Source organism: Nicotiana attenuata, chromosome 7, assembly GCF_001879085.1.
Source record: "Nicotiana attenuata strain UT chromosome 7, NIATTr2, whole genome shotgun sequence".
In the NCBI taxonomy this organism is placed as follows: Eukaryota; Viridiplantae; Streptophyta; class Magnoliopsida; order Solanales; family Solanaceae; genus Nicotiana; species Nicotiana attenuata.
The window spans coordinates 90,405,173-90,427,175 of NC_031995.1; the positions used below are offsets into that span (position 1 = coordinate 90,405,173).

Consider the following 22,003-nt stretch of genomic DNA (forward strand, 5'->3'; position numbering starts at 1 on the left):
ACTTGGTCGTCCGTCTCCTCCAGTACCTCAAAATACCTTGGTGCCTGATATAATTATGATGACTCCTCGTCTTTATCATCTTCAATTGAGATAGAAGAAGGCACTGGTTCATGTAATTGTTATTCGCTCGTTTCCCTGACCTTGCTACTGGAAACAGTCACTATATTTATCTCCCTTGCAACCGGTTGATCCCTCTGATATGCTTGATCCCTTCTAGTGTTGGAAATTCTAACAGCTGATGGTAGGTTGAGGGTACGACTTTCATTTCATGTATCCACGACCTTCCAAGGATTACATTGTAGCTCATGTCTCCATCTACCACTTCTAATAGGGTGGTCTTCATTACTCCTTCGGCATGTGTGTGCAGCAAAATTTCTCCTCGGGTTATGGCACTTGTTAAGTCAACCCGGCCAAAAGCCTTATTGTCGGAACAATATTTTTGGTCAGCTCTGCTTGTTCCAAAACTCTCCATTATATGATGTTGGATGATCTTCCTGGATCCACTAACACACATTTAATTTTAAAATATAAAACATTAAGAAAAATTACCAAAGAATCATTGTGTGGTACAAGAAGTCTATCAGCATCCTCTTCCATGAAGGTGATGTAATCTTCTGAGATCTCTCGAATTCTCTTTCCATGAGTCACCGATATCTTTGTTTTCTTTTTTACGGTGAACTTCACCCTATTTACTTCGTCTCCTCTAAAGATCATGTTGATTGTCAGACGAGGTGACCCTGCTGCCAGTTTTGATGGTTCTGTATTCTCCCAATTTCTCCCATAGTTGTTATTAGAGGGGTCGCTTAGAAACTCTCTGAGGTGACAATTCTTCAACAACATTGATACCTCTTCTCAAAGATGTCGATAGTCCCCAGTCCTGCGGTCGTGAGTTCCATGAAATTAACACCATAGATTAGGATCCCTTTGGCTAGGAGACGATCAAATTGGTTTTGGGAACCCAGCTTCTTTACTATTTATCATGGCTGGCACCAATTGTACCAGGATGATATTAAAATTATAATTGGATAACCTGGGATATGATGGATCCGGGACCCTAATGCCTCTTTCTCCTTCAACGATCAGCTATTCCGACCTCGACCCGCCTTTCCGTCAAAAGCGAACATATTTGATGACTGGAATCCTTTATTACCACACCCATCGGCCCTCTTGTAAGGCTAGAAATGACTTCTAGAGGACCTCCGAACTGTATCAAAATTATTTTTAAATTTATTTTGATTCCGATCACGATTCCGTCCTTTGGAAGATACCGAGGAGCGAAGTTGACCATCTTTTATTCTGATCTTTGACTCGTAGCAGTTGTTAAAATATGCCCATGTGGTTGCCTTATATTCGAGCAAGCTTTGCTTCAATTTTCGGGAGGCATCGGAGCACAACGAGTTGAGACCCTTTGAAATGCCTCCACTGCCCACTCATCCAAAACCGTTGGTAACAACATTCTTTCGTTCTAGAACCGGATCACGAACTCTAGTTACAACTTAGATTCTCCTTAGGATATTCTAAATATATCTGCCTTCCTTGCTTGGACCTTTCTTGTTCCATCATGAGCTTTGATAAACAAATCTGCAAGTATTTCAAAAGAATTAATAGAATGCTTGGGTAAGAGAAAATACAAAGGTAAGGCACCCTTCGTTAGGGTTTCGCCAAAGTTCTTCAATAAAACAAATTTGATCTCATGGTGGTCCGGGTTGTTTCCCTTTATTGCTGTAGTGTAAGTCGTGATGTGTTCCTGTGGATCCGAAGTCCCATCATATTTTAGTATATCCGACCCCTTTAACATCTGCGGCGCTCCCGGGATATGATCTATCCGAGCATGAAATTCCTTTACATTCTGATCCATCGTTCATTTATTTCTCTCATGAATCTCATAAGCTTAGTTTTGAAAGGTTCATTTAAGTTATTGTTCCCAGATCCACTACCGGTACCTTCTACCTCATCGAAACTGATTTTACCCTTGGAGTGTCATTATCAGCTCTTTGAACCATTTGATTTGCCAGAATGCTGGGAGGAATCAGAGCCCTTCTATTAGCATTATTGGAAGCACCCGATAACGCCCGCTTCAATTATGTCATCACCTGATCTTGACTTGAGAGGTGATGCATAATCGAGTTTTGTTTTTCTCTCAAGATTTTGACCGTTTCAACAACGTGTTCATCATCCGCATCATCAAGATTTGTGCCCCTCACATGTCGAGGATACTAATCTTCGTGAACTGGGGTTGCTTCATCTCCTTTGTTGTGGGTTTCACTAGTTGAATTATCACGCTGGAACACATCTTCCCGTTCATTGTGTGATCCAATATTGTAGACAATGTTAACATTATTAGCTGCCATATTTGATTTTTCTTTTACTAAGGAAGGAATCCAAATTTGTTAGTAACAGATAAATAGACCAAAGCAATTGCACAATTTTCTATGCCCCACGGCTGGCGCCAAACTATTTACCCGTAAAATGGTACAATCGAATTTATAGCATGATTTATTGACAAGCAAATCGATTTGACCTAAAATAATAAATTCTAAGAACAAAAATAAGATTATGAAATGCAATTAAGGGAAATACAAGCCTAGCTATGATCTTATCCTGCCCGGTGGCCCAAGTGTGAACAATATTTAAGAATATGTTATAAAAATAGAACAAAGCAATTGCACAATTTTTTATGCCCCACGGTGGGCGCCATACTATTTACTCGTAAAGCGGTATAGTTGAATTTATAGCATGATTTATAGACAAGCGACTTGATTTGACCCAAAATAATAAATAACTAAGAACAAAAATAAGATTATGAAATGCAATTAAAGGAAATACAAGCCTAGCTATGAACTTATCGGGAGACATTAAAAAATAGCCAGATTTACAAGTCGACATTAAAAAATAGCCACAGTTTCAAAAGTAATCAAAATTTAGCCACTTTTCATGTAAAGATAAATCTGAACGAAAACACTGTTCAAAATACGGGAAAATACTCCATCATAATATACTGGAGTTCCAGTATATTATACTGAATATACTGGAACTCCAGTCTAATATACTAGAGTTCCAGTATAATATACCGGTCCAACATAATATACTGGAGTTTGGAGCACCGTTGCTCCAGTCTCCAGTATATTATATTTGAGCCAACAAAGTATACCGGTCCAGCATAATATGCTGAAAGTTCATGCACAGGTGCACCGTACTCCAGTATATTATGCTGGACCGGTCTCCGTTGCAGCAAAATAGTGGCTATTTTTTATTGACTTGGCAAACGCTGACTATTTTTGAATGACCAGTCCGAAAACTGGCTAGACCGTGCTATTTTAACGAACTTATCATGCCCGGTGGCCCAAGTGTGAACAATATTTAAGAATAAAGATTAAGAATAATGTTATAAAATGAGAGCAGAATGTAGCTTTTGTGTACACTTTTTTTGTATATAATGAATGTTAATCGTCCTATTTATAACTCTATTCAAGATCCCTAAATCAAGCTCCTCTTGAATGAGAATAAAATCGTCATTGATGGCTGCATAATGGTTGGCTATAAAAGCAGATATTCTCTGTAACGGCTGCTCATTGAATGCTATCTGATGTCAATATTTTGAACCTTTGCTATCAGCTACTCTGTCTTCGAATTCATTCATTCAACACCAGTCACATGTTTGCATTCGGTGTCAATTGTTCACTGACTCATGTCCCATCTATCTTTAGTTCCACGTGTCACTTCATCGTTCGTCTAATTGTCTCTAACCAATTTTGCCCTGCACAATATCATAAACCACAACATAGAGTAGTATAAAGAAGCGAAACCTGGAATAGAGGTATTTGAAACTATCCCAAATGGAATTAACTTATTTTAGAGTGTCATGTCATTTACAAAATATAAAAATCCAGGTGAAATTTGTTTTATAGTTAACTTGGCCAAAGTTGAATAACTTTATGTGACAAAACATAGCAAGTGAGTTATCTAATTTTTTCTCAACCTTCAGTGAAAACTGTTAGCGAAAATCAAAACCGTTGGTTATATCGCTTCGTTTAGACTAGTCTTATGATATATTCTGGTCCCACAAATTTTTCATCGCGGTTGCTTTTTATAAAATATCTTGGCGTTGAAACCGCGTCGACGCGTGACAGGGTTATAAATGTAAATCAAGAAGGGCTAACGTGCCGACAGCCACTCCCTTTTCCCCTATAAAATGCTCACTCTTTCTCACTAATTTCCTCACCCCGATCACAAATCAGCTTAATCCATTTCTCATTCAAGTACCAAAAAATGGCAGGATTCATTAACAAGATAGGGGAGACACTCCACATTGGAGGCCACAAGGAAGGAGAGAAAGACAAACACCATGAGGCCGATAAACACAAGGAAGAAGAAAAGCACAAAAAGGAGCACGGCCATAGCAGCGGAGAGCACAAGGAAGGGATTGTTGAGAAGATAAAGGAAAAGATCCATGGAGAAGGTGGAGAACACCATCACAAGGAAGGAGAGGAGAAGAAGAAGAAAAAGGACAAGAAGGACAAAAAGGAGAAGAAGCACGATGGGCATGACAGCAGCAGCAGCGACAGCGATAGCGATTAGAGATCTAATCCTCCATCACTGAATAAAGTTCCTTCCTAATTAGCCTTTCTCCAATGTATTTCCTACTGCTTTCTGATATGGGTCTATCTTCTTTACCACTTATCAGTTGCTCCTATGTTTTAAATTCGGTGGAATTTAATTAACGTTTGAATCGTTTGTTGTATACCTTCTTTGATTTTCTTCAGGTAAAATTAATTATTCTAAAATATAGGATAAACGATAAAATTGTTTAACCAAAAAAATAGTTTTCAAGGTCAAAGCAATAATTTTATATGACGGGCCACAAGCAACCGATTCAGTCCGAAAGATATAAAATTTTGTTAATATAATGTGATAGAGAAGTGGGAAATAAATTCAATGACAGATAATATAATTAAAATAAAGCAGAGAAAAAAGAATTTTTATTGAGTGATCCTTGATAGGATAATGAGCCGAACAGAGCTTGAAGGGCCGAACTATGGCTAACTTGAGAGCAATATGCTATAAATTATAATGTATAAAATTGTAGAGAAGAAAATTAGATTCCCCCATGGTGGTAAAAATATGTCTATTTATAGGACTAAATCTAAGCAACCATTCTACTTGAGTTATGTGTCCATTATGAACATTTACTCAATTCATCCATTACTTTTGGAAGACTTGTAACAGCTGTGTAAATGCTGGAATTCCGTAACTGATGAGTTAATTTCGTAACTGATGAGTTAATTCCATAACTGATGAGTTAATTCCGTAACTGATGAGTCAATCCCGTGCATGTTGAGTCAATCCCGTGCCTGTTAAGTCAAATCTTGTGCCTGTTGAGTCAATCTCGTGCCTATTGAGTCAACCCCGTGCCTGTTGAGTCAATCTCGTACCTATTGAGTCAATTCCGTGCCTGTTGAGTCAATCTTGAATTGATTGCCTTGTTCTAACCGTTACAATCATTTATTGCATTTATTGATAATTGATTTGTAACTGATGGTAAATCCCATATAATCCAGGATTAGTTGATTCCTTCCTCATTTGTAATTATGAGATATTCTCCCGCACCTGATCTCGGCTATTTCATGATGATCAGTTCCGACGCTAACAAGCACGGTATGTTCGGTCCCGGGGGTGTTTCACATATCATCTTTACATGTCATTCTTCACTTTTCTTCAAACTTTGCTGACACGTGTCGCCATCTAATAGACCCACATGGCGAGTCTAATTTTTACTAATACAGATAGTCCCCCCACTTTCCGGTTACTCACTATGACGTGACCGGGAAGTGGAAGATTTTATCCTTTTCATCCTTGCCTCTACCTCATTAAAAACCTTGCCAGAAAAACCCAATAGGGACAAAAACTGGACGAAGGAAAAAAGAGTGCAGAACTTAGAGATTCAGATGATAACTCCACCGCTTATGTTCCTTTCGTCAATATCCGGTTGGTTTACCCATGACTTGTTTCAGGGTTTGTAAATCTTTGCCTTATGTTTGCAAAGTTTGATATATAAATTTCGGCTTTATTTTCTGCCTATTTTAATGTTTGGGTTTTTGTTTTACCCTTCAACTTTGCATTAAAAATACTTTAATGCTTCGTGACTTTTTTGAATAAGCACGAACTATAAAAGAGGGCCCTTTTATGAACGACACTTAATGAAGAAGACGTCTCAACTTCATAATGGTGTAAACATACGAAAGAAGAAATAGGAACACACACATTTTTTGGAATAACTTCGACAAGTTTTTATTTGAACTTTGTCAATTTCTACCTTACATGTATTTAAGTAACTTCTATAACTTTTTCGTAACTGTTTTTCTTACAACAGATTTCAAAAAAGAAAACAAAACACAAGGTTTTTATTTGTAACCTGTTTCAGTATATTGAATAATACACAAGGTCAAAACACACAAGGTTTTTATTTGTAACCTGTTTCACTTGAATAAGACACAATGTCAAAACACACATGGTTTTTATTTGTAACCTGTTTCACTTGAATAAGACACGAGGTCCTAACACAAGGTTTTTATTTGTAACCCGTTTCACTTGAATAAGACACAAGGTCAAAACACAAGGTTTTTATTACATTGCCTTTTAACCTAACTATGATAAGGTTTTTCTTTGGCTTTGGCTCGTAACTTTGCTCTTAACTTTCGATTTGTTGGGTAGACCTTAGGCTTGACTTAAATTTCGATTTTTCTAGTCTTCTTTGCCTTCCATATATATAGTCCCCCAAGTGTTAGAGCTTTGAAGTATGAAATCTCGAGCATTTGATTATTCCTTCCATGTGGTCCATTTCCTGAAAAGGAAAAACATACGGGACTCGGAGGTATATATTTTAGATGATGACTGCTTAACCCTTTTATTTCATCAGAAGGGTAGTAATCTAGATCGGAAATAATACAGTGTTCCTCGTATCTTTCGGGTCTAATATCATTATTTGGTTGTTTAGAGAATTTACCCGAGTACAAGTTTTTCTTGTCACTTTAGAAAATTATTTGAGTGCTCATTTTTAGTCTTTTAGACTTAAAATATATATTTGGATGCATCGTTACTTGTGCGATATCTAAAGTTGCACCTTTAGGTGTCTAACTTTTAAATAAAAGAGAGCTATTTTATATACTTTAAACGCTATGAATAGGATGTCTCCTTTTCATTCGGGCGTAAAATAAGATCGATTGATCCGAGTAGACTTTTAGTCTGAGGGATTATTAAACCCGGTAGGATTTACAAGAGTATTGACCCCATTAAAATTTACGGGAGTATTGATCGCGGTAAGACATTGAATTTGAGGGAGTATTGATCCTAAATAAATATATCTTAGTAGATTTGTCCTGAAGAGACATTTAATCTGATTGGATTTTGAATCTAAATTGGAGTATATGAACATACTTCCAAGTAGAGAGGGACATATGTCCGAAATAATATTTGAGATTTATGGGATAATCGATCCGAGTCATAATACAATTAGCCATTAAGAAAGGCTTATATATTTAGCTTGAATGGTCGTTGTTGGACCGAATATAAGTTGCGTGTTTGTTCAAAGTGAACTTTATTCTGGTGGCATATTTGCATACCTTTATCTTGACTTAGATAGCTGGTAAATAATGTCAAGTCAAATTAACTAATCTTCAAGTATAAGTAATCTTCCTAGCGTTTGAGTTTTGAGGTATGAGAACTCAAACACTGGAATCATAATTTGACAATCCGCAGTTTAATAGTCCCCAGTAGGATAGTTAGTTTCGATATTGATGGACTTTCAAATGGTCTAGTTCCAACATTTCGTACTCTAGTTAGGAACTACGGAGGTTCCAAAATGTTGTCGAGGATCATGCCATATCTTGATTTGAGCTATTAATACTGACTTCGATGAGTTTTTGATTTAAAGCCTTAATACCGAAGTAATTTTCACAGCTTTCTTTATAAATTTCTCGCATCATATATTTTGTTTGTTTGGTCCATATGGCATTTTAGCTTTTGGATCCTTGAATATTCTCAAATATAATTCTCCTTCAACAAGGCAGGTAGTACGGGATGAGACACACTCAGAGTTATCGAGAGCATGCTTATCTTTGGGTAAAGTCACATTCTGCAAGTAATAAATGAATTTATTATGCCAATTCCAAATTAAATAAGTCAGGCTTACCTCATTTTCATTCTAATTATGATATATCAGGGATCGCTTAAATAAGAGATGGCTCAATCCCGAGACTGTTTGATTCGGAAATAATATTTCTCAATAAGAGCCCGGAGTTGCCTTCGGAGTTAGTGATATCAGCAGTATATCCGAGACTAGCACATCCGGCTCTATTTTCTTGGGCTGCATAGTTTTCTTGGATTTGATCAATCGTTAAATCAATACTTTTGCTCTGAGTCCCCAAGCTAATTTAAGCCCTGTAGCATATGCTTCATACTCGGCTTTGTTGTTAGTAATAAAATAATTTTTATGAATTATCTAACTATTTTTTCTGATAGGCATTAAGCATTGTCCCTAACTCGGGAAGTTTAGTACTTGTGGACCTATTTGTGTAGAAGGTCCAGATCCCGAGAATTATCCCAGAAATAATATGTTCGGGTAATATGTTCGAGCTAAGATTAATCATGAAATCTGTTAAATTTGTGATTTTATAGCCGTACGTGGCTGATAAACAATATCTTATTCACTTAGTTCGAATACTCATTTAGCTAGCCTTCTTGACAGTTAATGTTTATGCAAAATATTGCGCAATGAAAATATAGTGACTATGGGAATTGAATGACATTGAAAATAAAGACTTAGATTTAGGGAAACTACAATTAATGCCAATTTATCGAAATGTAAATATGTAATTTCCGTATCTAAGAGCATTTTATAATAGATAGGAGAATGTGTACCTTTATCTTCTTGAATTAAAATTGCATTTACCGAGACATCCGAGACAATTTGGTGTAGCGGCAATCATCTTTCTCCTCGGAATTTTGAAAGTGATGATGCGTTGTTGTTAGATAGCGAGTTCGAATGATTCGACTTTTCGGACTAAACCGATCTTTCAGAGTTCTGTAACTTTATCTTTTATTAGTTGACTCTAGTTTCTTCTTTTGATTGACCGGATTATTCCACGGGTCAATATTGAGCATATAAACCTTTAACTCCGGTGGTACACCTGTTATGTTAGCATGGAAGCAAGCAAAGCAATTTTTTTTAACATGTAAAAATTACCTTTAAATTTGGTGTCGAGTCACGACCAACGTAAACCTTCCTATTTGGGAAGTCAATGATAATTTCTAGTTCTTCAGCATTTGATCTCGTGGCTTCTGATGCTTTCGGTTCAATGATTGCTTCGGAAAATATTTGTATAATTGTCCAAGGTTATTAATGAACCTTCCTTCCTCGTGGTCTATTCCATCCCGCAGCTATCTCCTCTTTTTCAGTTGTTAGGTGTGGTATCTTTGTAAGCAATTCCGTGGGTGTTTTACCCATGTTCCTCCTAATCTTCATTCTTCTCCTATGAAATTTTACAATTTAGCAAGGTAATTCCTTACCTGTTTGGATAGATCCGGATCTTTTCCAGCCCGTGAGGAAAATATCATATCTCTTTGCTCGGACCGTGTCTTCTTCTGTTTAAATGCTGGTGCTGCAACGGTTATGCATATCATTCTTGTAGGATAGATAGGAATTCCCAGAGGTGTTCTACCCGCTCGTTTTGTTCCTTGATCTGTTTCTATAAGGTTAGAACTAAATTTTGCAAATTAAAATTACCTGGTGTACTTGAACCTCCTGTTCCGGAATTATTTCGTAAAGATTTGTTATAATCAATTTTGGTACTGATAGTTGCGGTACCGATATATCGATGTACATTCTCTATTTTTCTCTGCTTTTTGTTTACATATCATTATCATGGCTATTCTTCCCTTTTTATTTTGCATGGTAAAGCCATCTCCAACTTGGTTGTCCTCAATTGTGTTGATTGGCAAGTTTCGGCCATGATGAAGGTTTAAACTGAAAACAAGCAAATATATTAACAAAAATTGTTACTATCTTCGGATGAATAGCAAATTTGCTTGAGTTCCCGGTAACAGAACCAAACTGTTTAACCAAAAAAATAGTTTTCAAGGTCAAAGCAATAATTTTATATGTCGGGCCACAAGCAACCGATTCAGTCCGAAAGATATAAAATTTTGTTAATACAATGTGATAGAGAAGTGGGAAATAAATTCAATGACAGATAATATAATTAAAATAAAGCAGAGAAAAAAGAATTCTTATTGAATGATCCTTGATAGGATAATGAGCCGAACAGAGCTTGAAGGGCCGAACTATGGCTAACTTGAGCGCAATATGCTATAATTACAATGTATAGAATTGTAGAGAAGAAAATTAGATTCCCCCCATGGTGGTAAAAATATGTCTATTTATAGGACTAAATCTAAGCAACCATTCTCCTTGAATTATGTGTCCATTATGAGCATTTACTCAATTCATCCATTACTTTTGGAAGACTTGTAACAGCTGTGTAAATGCTGGAATTCCGTAACTGATGAGTTAATTTCGTAACTGATGAGTTAATTCCATAACTGATGAGTTAATTCCGTAACTGATGAGTCAATCCCGTGCCTGTTGAGACAATCCCGTGGCTGTTGAGTCAATCTCGTGCCTGTTAAGTCAAATCTCGTGCCTGTTGAGTCAACCCCGTGCCTGTTGAGTCAATCTCGTGCCTATTGAGTCAATCCCGTGCCTGTTGAGTCAATCTTGAATTGATTGCCTTGTTCTGACCGTTACAATCATTTATTGCGTTTATTGATAATTGATTTGTAACTGATGGTAAATCCCATATAATCCGGGATTAGTTGATTCCTTCCTCATTTGTAATTATGAGATATTCTCCCGCACCTGATCTGGCTATTTCATGATGATCAGTTCCGAGGCTAACAGGCACGGTATGTTCGGCCCCGGGGGTGTTTCACATATCATCTTTATATGTCATTCTTCACTTTTCTTCAAACTTTGCTGACACGTGTCGCCATCTAATAGACCCACATGGCGAGTCTAATTTTTACTAATACAAAAATAAAATTATTTAAGTAAGATTGAGAAAAAAAGACTAGTAAGACGGTATTATATCAAATCGATCGTTACATAAAGTACTTCTCTCCGTTTCATATTAAATGGGGTACTTTACTTTTTAGTCCGTTCCAAAATAAATGATACATTTCTAAATTTGAAAATAATTCTATTGTAAACTCTTCATTTTACCTTTTTTCTCATTAATGAGAAGCTTTTATAGCCACACAAATGGCATGGCCCCACAAAATTTTTACCCCTTAAATGTTAAAGACCACAACTTTTAAAAGTCTTCTTCTTTTTTGTTAAACTACGTGCCGAGTCAAACTACCTCAAACAATATGAAACTGAAGGAGTAATATATTTCATCGTTATGTAATGATAGATTTAATTATATTATATAATAAAATTTAAGTAACAATTAAAATAAATATTATATTTAAAGTAACAATACGATACGTTACAATATGTTACAACCATCCGAACAAGCTGTTATTATAGAGAGTTCTTTGATTTTTTTTTTTTTTTTTTTGCAATTAAGAAAGTCATATGCAGTTCTTCTGTTACATTAGCCAAGGTGTCTCCGTCGGCAAGAGGAGGGGATGTGGATTACTTAAGTCAAAGAAGTGGACAGTGATTCTTCAAAATGTCTACATACAATTTCTATATTTAAATCTTATTTAAAGATTACAATAAATGAAAATTGTTACTATGGATATTGAGAGAGTGTCATGATTGACCTAGTGGAAGGGAATAATTAATGAGGGCGCAACTTGTCAGACACACCATGTTGCAGCAGACAACGCCTTAATTTCACGCAAATTAAGATCATGTATGTGATCGACTATGTGAATAATTATTTGATCACATACCTGCATTATTTAAGCACAAAAGTTTTCGATATTAGGGAAAGACTACTTGCTCAGGTTACATGTGGTCTATTTTTTTTTTATTCAGAAAGAATAATATCTTTTTATATTTTTAAAAATTATCTTTAATTTTAATATGCTGTCTTTCCTTAACACAAATGTGTATCACAATATGTCTTGGCCCACAAGTTAAAAATTTTTGTCTTTTTTTTTTCTTATATTTCATGCTCAATCAAACTATATTGCACAATAATAGGATTTCTAATTTTACTTAAATAACATGTGTTGGTCCAAAAATAGGTGAAGTTTTGAAGAATGATAAAAGAACTCAGTCATGGACCAGGTCCATCGTGTGAAGCACAGTCATGATCAACCTATACATGTGAGATGCACGTGAAGGAGATACCTCCTACTGATAAAGCAACAATATCTCCTGATATGATCGAAAAGGTTACATGTTAGATAAGGAGAGAAAGTCTCCTTATATGAAGAGAACACAATCCAGGATAAAGATAGTGTTAGAGTTTGATATCATCAAGAACTCTTTTGCGATAGAAGAGCAGCAACTGAGTCCAAACCAAACTCTGATTACTAACCCATTAAATAACAGTGATTGTTCTCTTTTACAGGTATTGCACATATGCAGAAGTTAAACTAAATTTAGAGCAAAAGATCAAGGCGATTTTGCAAGCAATTTATGTGAGATTTAAGTGTGCACTCATAAAGCTACTTGAATGAGACAGAAAAATCAATTCCATTGTGTCTTTCTTTTATTCTAGTTCAATTGTAGTAGGTGGTTTAAAGTTGTACCTTTCAGTTTTCATAGAAGCAATTGTATTAGGTACTTAGAGTGTTCAAGTTATAGCTAACTTGAAGTTGTCGCAACAGTGAGGCTGTGTGCCACAACGGGATTAGAGTTAATCCTTAGGTTTACAAAGAGCTTTGTAAATGCTGTTTTGGCTCAGTGGTTTTAGTGAAAGTTTGGGAAAATCCTACTGAGTAGTAGGTCGTGGTTTTTTCACCTTTTAGGCCAGGTATTTTCCACCTAAAATTATCTGTGTTCTTTACTTTCAGTATTTATTATTCCGCAAACAGTAGTAATTGGAACACCTAGAAGAACCAGGTTCTTCTATAGAGTAGTTAAGCGAAAATTGGGTACCACACAAATCACCCCCTCTTGTGTGGAATTGACGCTTTAAACATCAATTGGTATCAGAGCAGGTTATCCTTGAAGAGGCAACCACCTGGAAACTTGGAAGGGCAATCCACTACTAGGCCTCCACTCTTCAATGGTCAGTACTATTCCTGGTGGAAGAACATGATGAGAGATCACATCATAGGAGAGGACTATGAACTCTGGGACATAGTCACTGATGGTCCTTTGGCAACTACAAAGAAGAATGAGGAAGGAGTGGATGTGCCAAAGACAAGAGCTGACTGCACTACTGAAGATTTGAAGAAATGGGAGAAGAATGCCAAGGCCAAGAAATGGCTTGTGTGTGGACTAGGTCCAGACGAGTACAGCAGGATTAAAAGCTGTACTACTGCAAAGGAAATGTGGGATACTTTACAAGTGTCTCATGGAGGAACTCCTCAAGTAAAGAGATCAAGAGAAACACTGCTATACTCTCAATATAAGAACTTCAGTATGAAGGAAGGAGGATCTATCTAGGAGATGTACACAAGGTTCACAACACTAACAAATGAACTTAAATCTCTTGGTAGAATTATACTTGAAGAAGACAAGGTTGAAAAAATCTTGACAAGAGTCTTACCAGTGACTTGGAAAAGCAAAATCACTGCTATTCAGGAATCAAAGAACATTGCTACCCTCAAGCTGGATGAACTGATTGGAAACCTCACTGCCCATGAACTAAGAAGGCAAACCATGAAAATGGATGCACCCAAAAAGGAAAGAAGTTTGGCTCTCAGATAGCTGAAGGTGCAGATCTGGAGGATGATGAAGTAACCATGATCACTAGAGATTTCAAAAAGTACCTGATGAGAGGAAAGGGTTCTTCAACAGGTACAACCTTCAATAAACCTAAGGCTCCTGAGAAACAGACCAATGAGGGCTGCTACAAATGTGGTAAGACTGATCATATGATCAAGAACTGTCCTTAATGGGAAATTGAGTAGAAGAAGGAAAGGGCTGAACGAAGGAATAGGAAGAAGGAACAGGTTCAACCCAAAAAGAACAAAGGATCAACAAAGGCTATGATTGCTGCGTGGGGAGAAACATCAGATGAAGACTCAGAAGATGAAGCTGGAGATGAACAAGCACTTATGGCCATCAGAGATTCAGATGATGAACAAGAGTTAAGTTTCCTTCATCTCAAAGACAAGATTAAATTCCTGTCTAAAGAAAGGTTGTCTGAACTATTGCTAGACTTTATTGATGAGTCTGAAATAATTAACAACAAGAAAAAGGAACTGTCTAGGGAATATGTAATCCTAAAAGCCAAGTGCAAGAATCTAGAATCCAGGGCTAATGAGAGTGACAGTAAAAATGCTGAGTTGAAGAACCAGGTTCTTGAACTTGACACTAGTGTCCTAGAGCTTAGGCATGAGAATTTAAAATTGAAACTAGGAACAGGTAAGAAGAAAGCTGATCACACTCATCTCACTCTAGAAGAAAACTTAGGAAAAATAAAGGATGAGATGTACAGGAAGGATGAGCAGATAAAAGCCTTAAAAGAAGATCTAGGGAAGGTAAAACATGAACTAGACAGAACTTGCAAATGGAACAAAGCTTCTGATGCACTTTCCTGGCTACAAGAACATCACAGTAGCAACAAAAGAGGACTTGTCTATGGGACTCAAACACCCAAGTAGGATCCTAAAAGCAAGTACCTGACTCTTCCTGAGAACAAAATTTACACACTGTGGCAAGACTGGCCATTACAAAAATGAATGTAATGCAAAGAAAAGGCCAGTGAAAAGAACAAAGCTTTTGTTCAAGAGAAAAATAGGCCGCCTGGGTGGGCTTAAAGGAATTTGATTTATCCATTTGCCTATAGAAAGGGACCCAAACTAGTTTGGGTTCCTAAAACTAACCCCTGATTTCTTTTTACAGGACCAAGTGAAGGGAAGTAGCCAAATATGGTACATGGATAGTGGCTGCTCAAAACACATGACTGGAAGCAAGAACCAATTCATTTCACTTGAGGACCTAAAAGGAGGTAATATCTCCTTTGGAAATGGGAAGAATGGTGAAATTATTGGGGTTGGAAAGGTAGGTAAGATAGACTCACACTCTATTGAGAATGTCTACTTGATAGATGGCTTGAAATACAGCCGAATCAGTGTGTCACTAACTGTGTGACAGAGGTAACCTTGTAGCATTCACCTCTACAAAATGCTTTGTGATCAACCTTACCACTGACAAGATTGTTTTGCAGGGAAAAATAGTGAACAATATTTACATTGTAGATTTGTCTACTCTTTCAGAAAATGAACTCACATGCCTAAGTGTTTTGGATATTGATCCCCTCCTATGGCACAAAAGACTTGGTCATGATAGTCTGAATCACCTAAACAAATTAGTCTCTAAGGACTTGGTGATAGGGCTACCTAACATAAAGATTAAGGAAGATAGAGTTTGTGAGGCTTGTGCAAGGGGGAAGCAGGTAAGATCATCCTTAAAAAACAAGAAAATGGTAAGCACAACCAAGTCGTTGGAACTGGTTTATATGGATCTCTGTGGTCCAATGAGAACCTTGAGCAGAGGTGGAAAGAAATATGTGATGGTGCTAGTTGATGATTATTCTAGGTTTACCTGGGTACTATTCTTAATATCTAAAGATGAAGCATTTGACATGTTTACTGCTTTTGTTAGGAAAACTCAGAAACAATTAGGTAATCAACTTGCATCCATAAGGTCTGATCATGGAACTGAATTTGAAACTGCTAAGTTTCCTGAATTTTGTGATGAGCATGGTATAGATCATAACTTCTGTGCCCTTAGGACTCCTCAACAAAATGGAGTAGTGGAAAGAAATAACTGGACCCTTGAAGACATGGCTAGGACTATGCTTCTTTCTAGTAAACTGCCTCATAGCTTCTGGGCAGAGGCTGTAAATACTGCTTGTTATATTATCAATAGATGCATGACTAGACCTCTTGTAAAGAAGACTCCCTGTGAGTTACNAAATATATCCCATCTTAGGGCATTTGGATGCAAGTGCTTTGTGCAAAATAATGGAAAGGACTCCCTAGGTAAGTTTGATCCCAGAAGTGATGAGGGAGTATTCTTGGGATATTGTTCACATAGCAAAGCATATAAAGTATTCAATAAAAGAACTTTGTGTGTGGAAGAAAGTGTGCATGTTGTGTTTGATGAAACTAACATTCTTTCTGAGAGATAGGAATATGGAGATGAAGCTATTGGGTTGGTAAAGGATTTGACAGAATTCACAGAACAGGCTAAAGAGGCAGCAAAAGAAGGAACAGGTGATGGAACATGTTCTTCTATCCAGGGCAACCTGATAGGGGGAACTAATCAAGGAAGAATTGAAACTAATCCTCTAAAAGAATTTGTTCATGATCATGTTCCTCAGCAACATAACATGGGAGAAACATTTAGCAGAAACCAGATGATTGTGAGATCTCACAAGTATCAAAGCTCTCATCCCATTGAGAACATAATCAATGATCCAACATCTGGAGTCAAAACTAGATCACAGTTAAAGAATCTGTGTGCTTTTGATGCCTTTCTATCTCTTATTGAACCTAAAAATATTGTTGAGGCTTTGCAGGATGCAGATTAGGTGAATACAATGCAAGATGAACTCAACCAGTTTGAAAGAAGTCTAGTTTGGTATCTAGTTCTAAGACCCAAGGACAGATCAATTATTGGTACAAAATGGGTCTTCAGAAACAAACTTGATGAAGATGGAACAGTTACAAGAAACAAGGAAAGACTGGTGGTCCAAGGTTACAGCCAAGAGGAAGGCATAGATTATGATGAGACTTTAGCTCCAATTGCAAGACTAGAGGCAATAAGACTCCTCATAGCCTTTGCAGCACACATGGAATTCACTCTTCAGATGGATGTCAAAAGTGCCTTCCTGAATGGCTACCTAAAAGAAGAACTGTTTGTGAAACAACCTCCAGGGTTTGAGAGCAAGGAATGTCCTGAGCATGTGTACAAATTAGACAAGGCTCTCTATGGATTCAAGCAGGCTCCAAGAGCATGGTATGAACGGCTGTCCAAATTCCTACTTGAACATGGGTACAAAACAGGTAAAATTGACAGTACCTTATTCTTAAGGGAAAAAGGTAAGGATCTCCTTGTGGTACAAATATATGTTGATAACATAATCTTCACAACTGATAGTGAGTTTGAAATGAGTATGATGGGTGAGCTTAACTTCTTCTTAGGCTTACAGATCAAACAAAGTCCTAATGGAACCATGATCCATCAGCAGAAGTATGCAAAAGAGCAAATCAAAAAGTTTAAAATGGAAGAATCAAGAGAAATAGACACACCCATTGCAACTGCCACTAAACTAGACATTGATGAACCTGGTTCATGAGTTGATAAAAAGTTGTATAGGGGTATGGTTGGTTCACTCTTGTATCTTACTGCCAGCAGACCTGACATTGTTTTCAGTGTAGGGCTTTGTGCTCGCTTCCAGGCTAATCCAAAAGAGTCTCACTTGACTGCTGTCAAGAGGATACTAAGATATTTGAAAGGCACCATTGATCTGTGTCTTTGGTATCCTAAAGGTAGTAATTTCAATCTAGTAGGATATGCTGATGCTGGTTATGCAGGTTTCCTTATGGATAGGAAAAACACCTCAGGTATGGCTCACTTTCTTGGTTCATGTCTTGTATCATGGGCCAATAAAAAGCAAAATTCAGTGGCCTTATCCACTGATGAGGCTGAATATATTGTTGTTGCATCTTGTTGGGCCCAATTGCTATGGATCAAACAACAGTTGGTAGATTTTGGAATTGAAGTTGGCTGCATTCCTATATTTTGTGATAACACTAGTGCTATAAGTATGACAAAGAACCTTGTTCATCATAAGAGGACTAAGCACATAGATGTTAGACACCACTTCTTGAGAGATAACTATGAGAAAGGAATGATCTCTATAGAATTTTATGCTACTAATAAACAAATTGCTGACATCTTCACTAAAGCACTGAGTAGAGAAAACTTTAAGAGGAACAAGTTGGAATTAAGGATGATTAAGATCACCTAATAGGTCCAGTTCAGAATGCACAATGTCACACCTCCTTTTTTACACACCTACCTCGAAGGATAAATGTATAAGGGAGTTTTTCCATTTAAAGTGACATTATTCGAAATGGGATTATTTATTCGTTTCAGAGTCGCCACTTGGGGATAGGTTTGGCTTTTGGTGTCCCAAGTCACTGGTTTATCTTGAATCCCAAAACGAGGAAAATTTTGACTTCCCGAATGGAGTCTGCGAACCAGAAATTCTGAATAAGGAATTCTGTTGACCCGAAGGAAGGTGTTAGGCACCCCCGGATCCCGTAGTTCTAGCACGGTCGCTTAAACTATTATAATTGGCTAAAAATCTGATTTTAATACATGTCATCCTACAATGCAATTTTAAAATTATTTACTGCTTTTAATTAATTTTTAGGAAATTGAACATCGTTTAAAATATATTTTCGGATCACGTCACATGAAATGCACCCGGATCCTCGACACATTTTATTCAACATTTTGGGATTTGGATTTGGATCACATGAAATGCACACCCGAATTTAGGAAGGTAAGATTATTAAAGAACGCGCCTAAAGTGACTATCGTGTTATTAACTTTGCGGGAGGCCATGAAAATTCGCTAAATGGCACGTCCCGATTGTTCTAAGAATTTTAATGATATAATTAAAGAGGGCCACGCAATTTTATGATTTCATTTGGCGCGGCGCACCTCAAATTATTTTAAGGATATCCTAAAATGAACTACTATTTTTCTATTAATGATTGTCTCTAAAGGCCTATGAATTAATTAGCATTATTAATTACTATTATTAAAAGCATACAAGGAATTCGGGCCTCGAGCTCAAGTCCACACTTGAACAAGAGGAAAACCTCTTAATTCAAAATGTGCTACTTAACTTAGAAGGCCCCAAATTATTATGGGAGCAATCCAATAACTTCAAATGGGAATTAAACTTTCAGTATATTGGGCTTCGAAAGGCTATCCCAAAAGTGAAGAATTCTAACAGCGTTTATGAAGTGTGCTACCCAACGTTGGGTCATAGCAGAAGCCTAATTCGAAGATGTCCACGATATTCCATAATTCAGCAAATACACTGATTCACCGGACTAATAATACCTGGGCTCGCAGCATATAGTTAAGCCCAAAGCTTTATTTAAAATGGCAAACTACCATGCTGGGCCCATGAACGAGCCCAGGCCTGAGAAAAATGGTCTTATTGGATCCCCAAAGTTCTGATTTCCAAGCCAATTGGGTCTAATGATTTTTAAACAAATGAAAGACACAAATTTATTCAAATCGAAGGCAAATCATCCTTAACTTCAATTTTGACATACATTATTCAATGCATGGGCATATTTATGACTAACATACTTGATCTAGAATTCTGAGAGCAATTTAAAGCAACTTACAAATCCTTAAGCTAACGTGAAACACCATGCATATACTGATATTAAGCTTAACTCTTTGAATTTCATTTTTGGCGGATACATGATGAACAAACTAAAATAGTTAGTTCCTTTAAAGCCACGGGAGATGATTTAATGCCTACATGATAAATCTATATGCTATCTCTGAATTCAACCCATGATATCACATTCTAACACTTATTAACAGGACTAAAATTAACACTACTAAACCAATGTCATATTCTCAACTTAAGTCTCAAACGTGATATGATAACAAACTAATACTACTTAAATCTAACTCTAACCATCAGGACACTCATATAATTCCAAAAATAAGAGTCCAGCAGTCCAAATTAATTGCAGCATTGAACTATTCAAATTTAAATTGAACTAAGCTATAGACGAATGCAGAAAAAAAAATAAAAATAAAAGAAGAATAGGAGCAGCAAGCAAGAAGCCAAATGGAATGAACCATGAGATTTCCATTTCATTTCTCAAATCAGGCCTACATTATCAAGGATTCAGAACATGTACCTGGAAATTTTCACAAAATGAAACGAAATTGAGGTCAGCTAGGCAGACATCAACACACAACGACAATCAGATTGATTTTTAAACCCAGAAAATAGTGTCAAACAGCCCAGGACTTGATTTCAGATATCAAAACTAGCAAACAATCAAAAATAAGCCTGAATAACCAAAATTTGACTTGACATATCCCCCAGGACCTCTGAAACCTTCCCTACTGAATTAATAGGACTATCCAGACCATTTTTCAACCTTATTCAAGATGGAAATTGAATTTCAGAACCTGAAGCTTCGATATCACTCTACAAACTCAATGGAACAGTGATTTTGGGAGTGTTTTGGCTATCTAAAGTTTCAGAGCTTTCAGTATTTCTCGAACTAAATTTTTGTGGATTTTTTTGATTTTTCTCTAAGATCTAGAATTGAAATTTTCAGAATTTTGGGATTTCTAAGGCTTCTAGGAACTTCTAGGGATTTTTCAGATTTCAAAAACTTGTTCAATAAAGCAATGGGCATGCCTTTTATAGGTAAATCTTAGGGCAGCCCTCAAATTTCTGTTTTACCCTTAAGTCCCTCTTTTATTTCAGTTTTTTAACTATTTAGTCCCTAAGGTTTTGGCTCGTTTTCCAAGTTATATTACTAAGTTACTGAAATTCTAACTAGAACCCTCTTCTAGAAAATTCTAAGGGGTTCCAGTTTTAGTTACTAAAAGATTCCCTAATTAGAAAGCCTATACTACCCCTAAATTGCCCCTAAAATTACTAACCTATGCCAAAACTAACCTAGCCCTTTTAAACTAAACCATGGTCAATTAACAAACCTGCAAATCATTCAACTATAACCAAATTCAATTATAACAAAACTCTTAAATCTGAATTAACTAACTGAACTACTACTATCTGTTATTAGTCAAACCAAAAACTAAGAAATGAACAAAATTACACAAAAAACAGTACGAATAGAGAAGAAAAGAAAAATCGAATACTGGCAAACAAAAGAAAATCAAACAACAGGCAGAAGTACTAATCGAATTATCAAACTAAACTAATCAAACTAAGTAGTTAAACAGAAAACAAAATTAAAGACTTAAAACATGTATACGAAAACTAAATGGACCTAAAACAAACAGGGAACAAATTCAAGAAGCAATCCTGGGTTCAAATCGGAACCCTAGCCTAAACCTAATGAAAGAAAGAAAAGAAAGAAACGAAAGGAAGACACTAGGACTTACCAACTAGGCTTGAATCTTGACCTTCAAACTCGGATTTGATTTTTACTTGACTGACTTCAAATATGACCCCTAAATAATATTATATGTCTGTTCTTTAACAAAACAAACACATAATATCACTTTGGAACCATTTGAATACCGACAAACCCTTGAATCTGCAACTCCGACTTTGCCTAAACCCTAGATCTAAAATTCGAAAGGTTCAAACTGGATTTAAAGGGTTTTGGTATGGGATTTGGGAAGGGGAGGTCGAGGAGGCCATGGGGTGTGATTTTGGTTGGGTTTGGAGGATTTTGGGGTTTGACCGCTTCTTTTGATTTAAGATTCGAAGGATTTGGCTAGGATTTGAGGGAAAAGAATTGTAGATTCGGAAAGAGGAAGAGGAGAGGAGGCTATGTTGTATTTTTGGTGAAGTTTGGAGAGTCGCCGCCGGCGGAGGCGATTTCCGGCCGGCAGCGGACGGCGGAGGGTGGTGGCGGAGCTAAGGTACGAGGAAGAGAAGTTTGATCTTTAGGGTTTCTACAATTTTCAGACATTTTTATTAAAACTCAAGGTGAAGTTAGGGCCGTTGGATTATGATGGATGGAAGGCTAGGATTAATTCGTCATTTAGAGAACATGAAACGACGTAGTAACACCCCTATACTACGTCATTTCAAAGGTCTGAGGGATGAGGCATTTG

At 36.8% G+C, this 22,003-nt stretch overlaps 1 protein-coding gene across 1 annotated transcript; it reads left to right on the forward strand.

Moving 5' to 3' along the window:
- LOC109229457 (dehydrin HIRD11) lies at positions 4,168 to 4,741 on the forward strand. The gene has a single exon (XM_019394898.1). It carries the CDS (start codon positions 4,270 to 4,272, stop codon positions 4,576 to 4,578), a length of 309 nt encoding a protein of 102 aa, XP_019250443.1. The 5' UTR covers positions 4,168 to 4,269; the 3' UTR covers positions 4,579 to 4,741.

Excerpts from the sequence above, each read along its gene's own strand:
- LOC109229457 (XM_019394898.1), top strand. The coding sequence starts at position 4,270 with ATGGCAGGATTCATTAACAAGATAGGGGAGACACTCCACATTGGAGGC.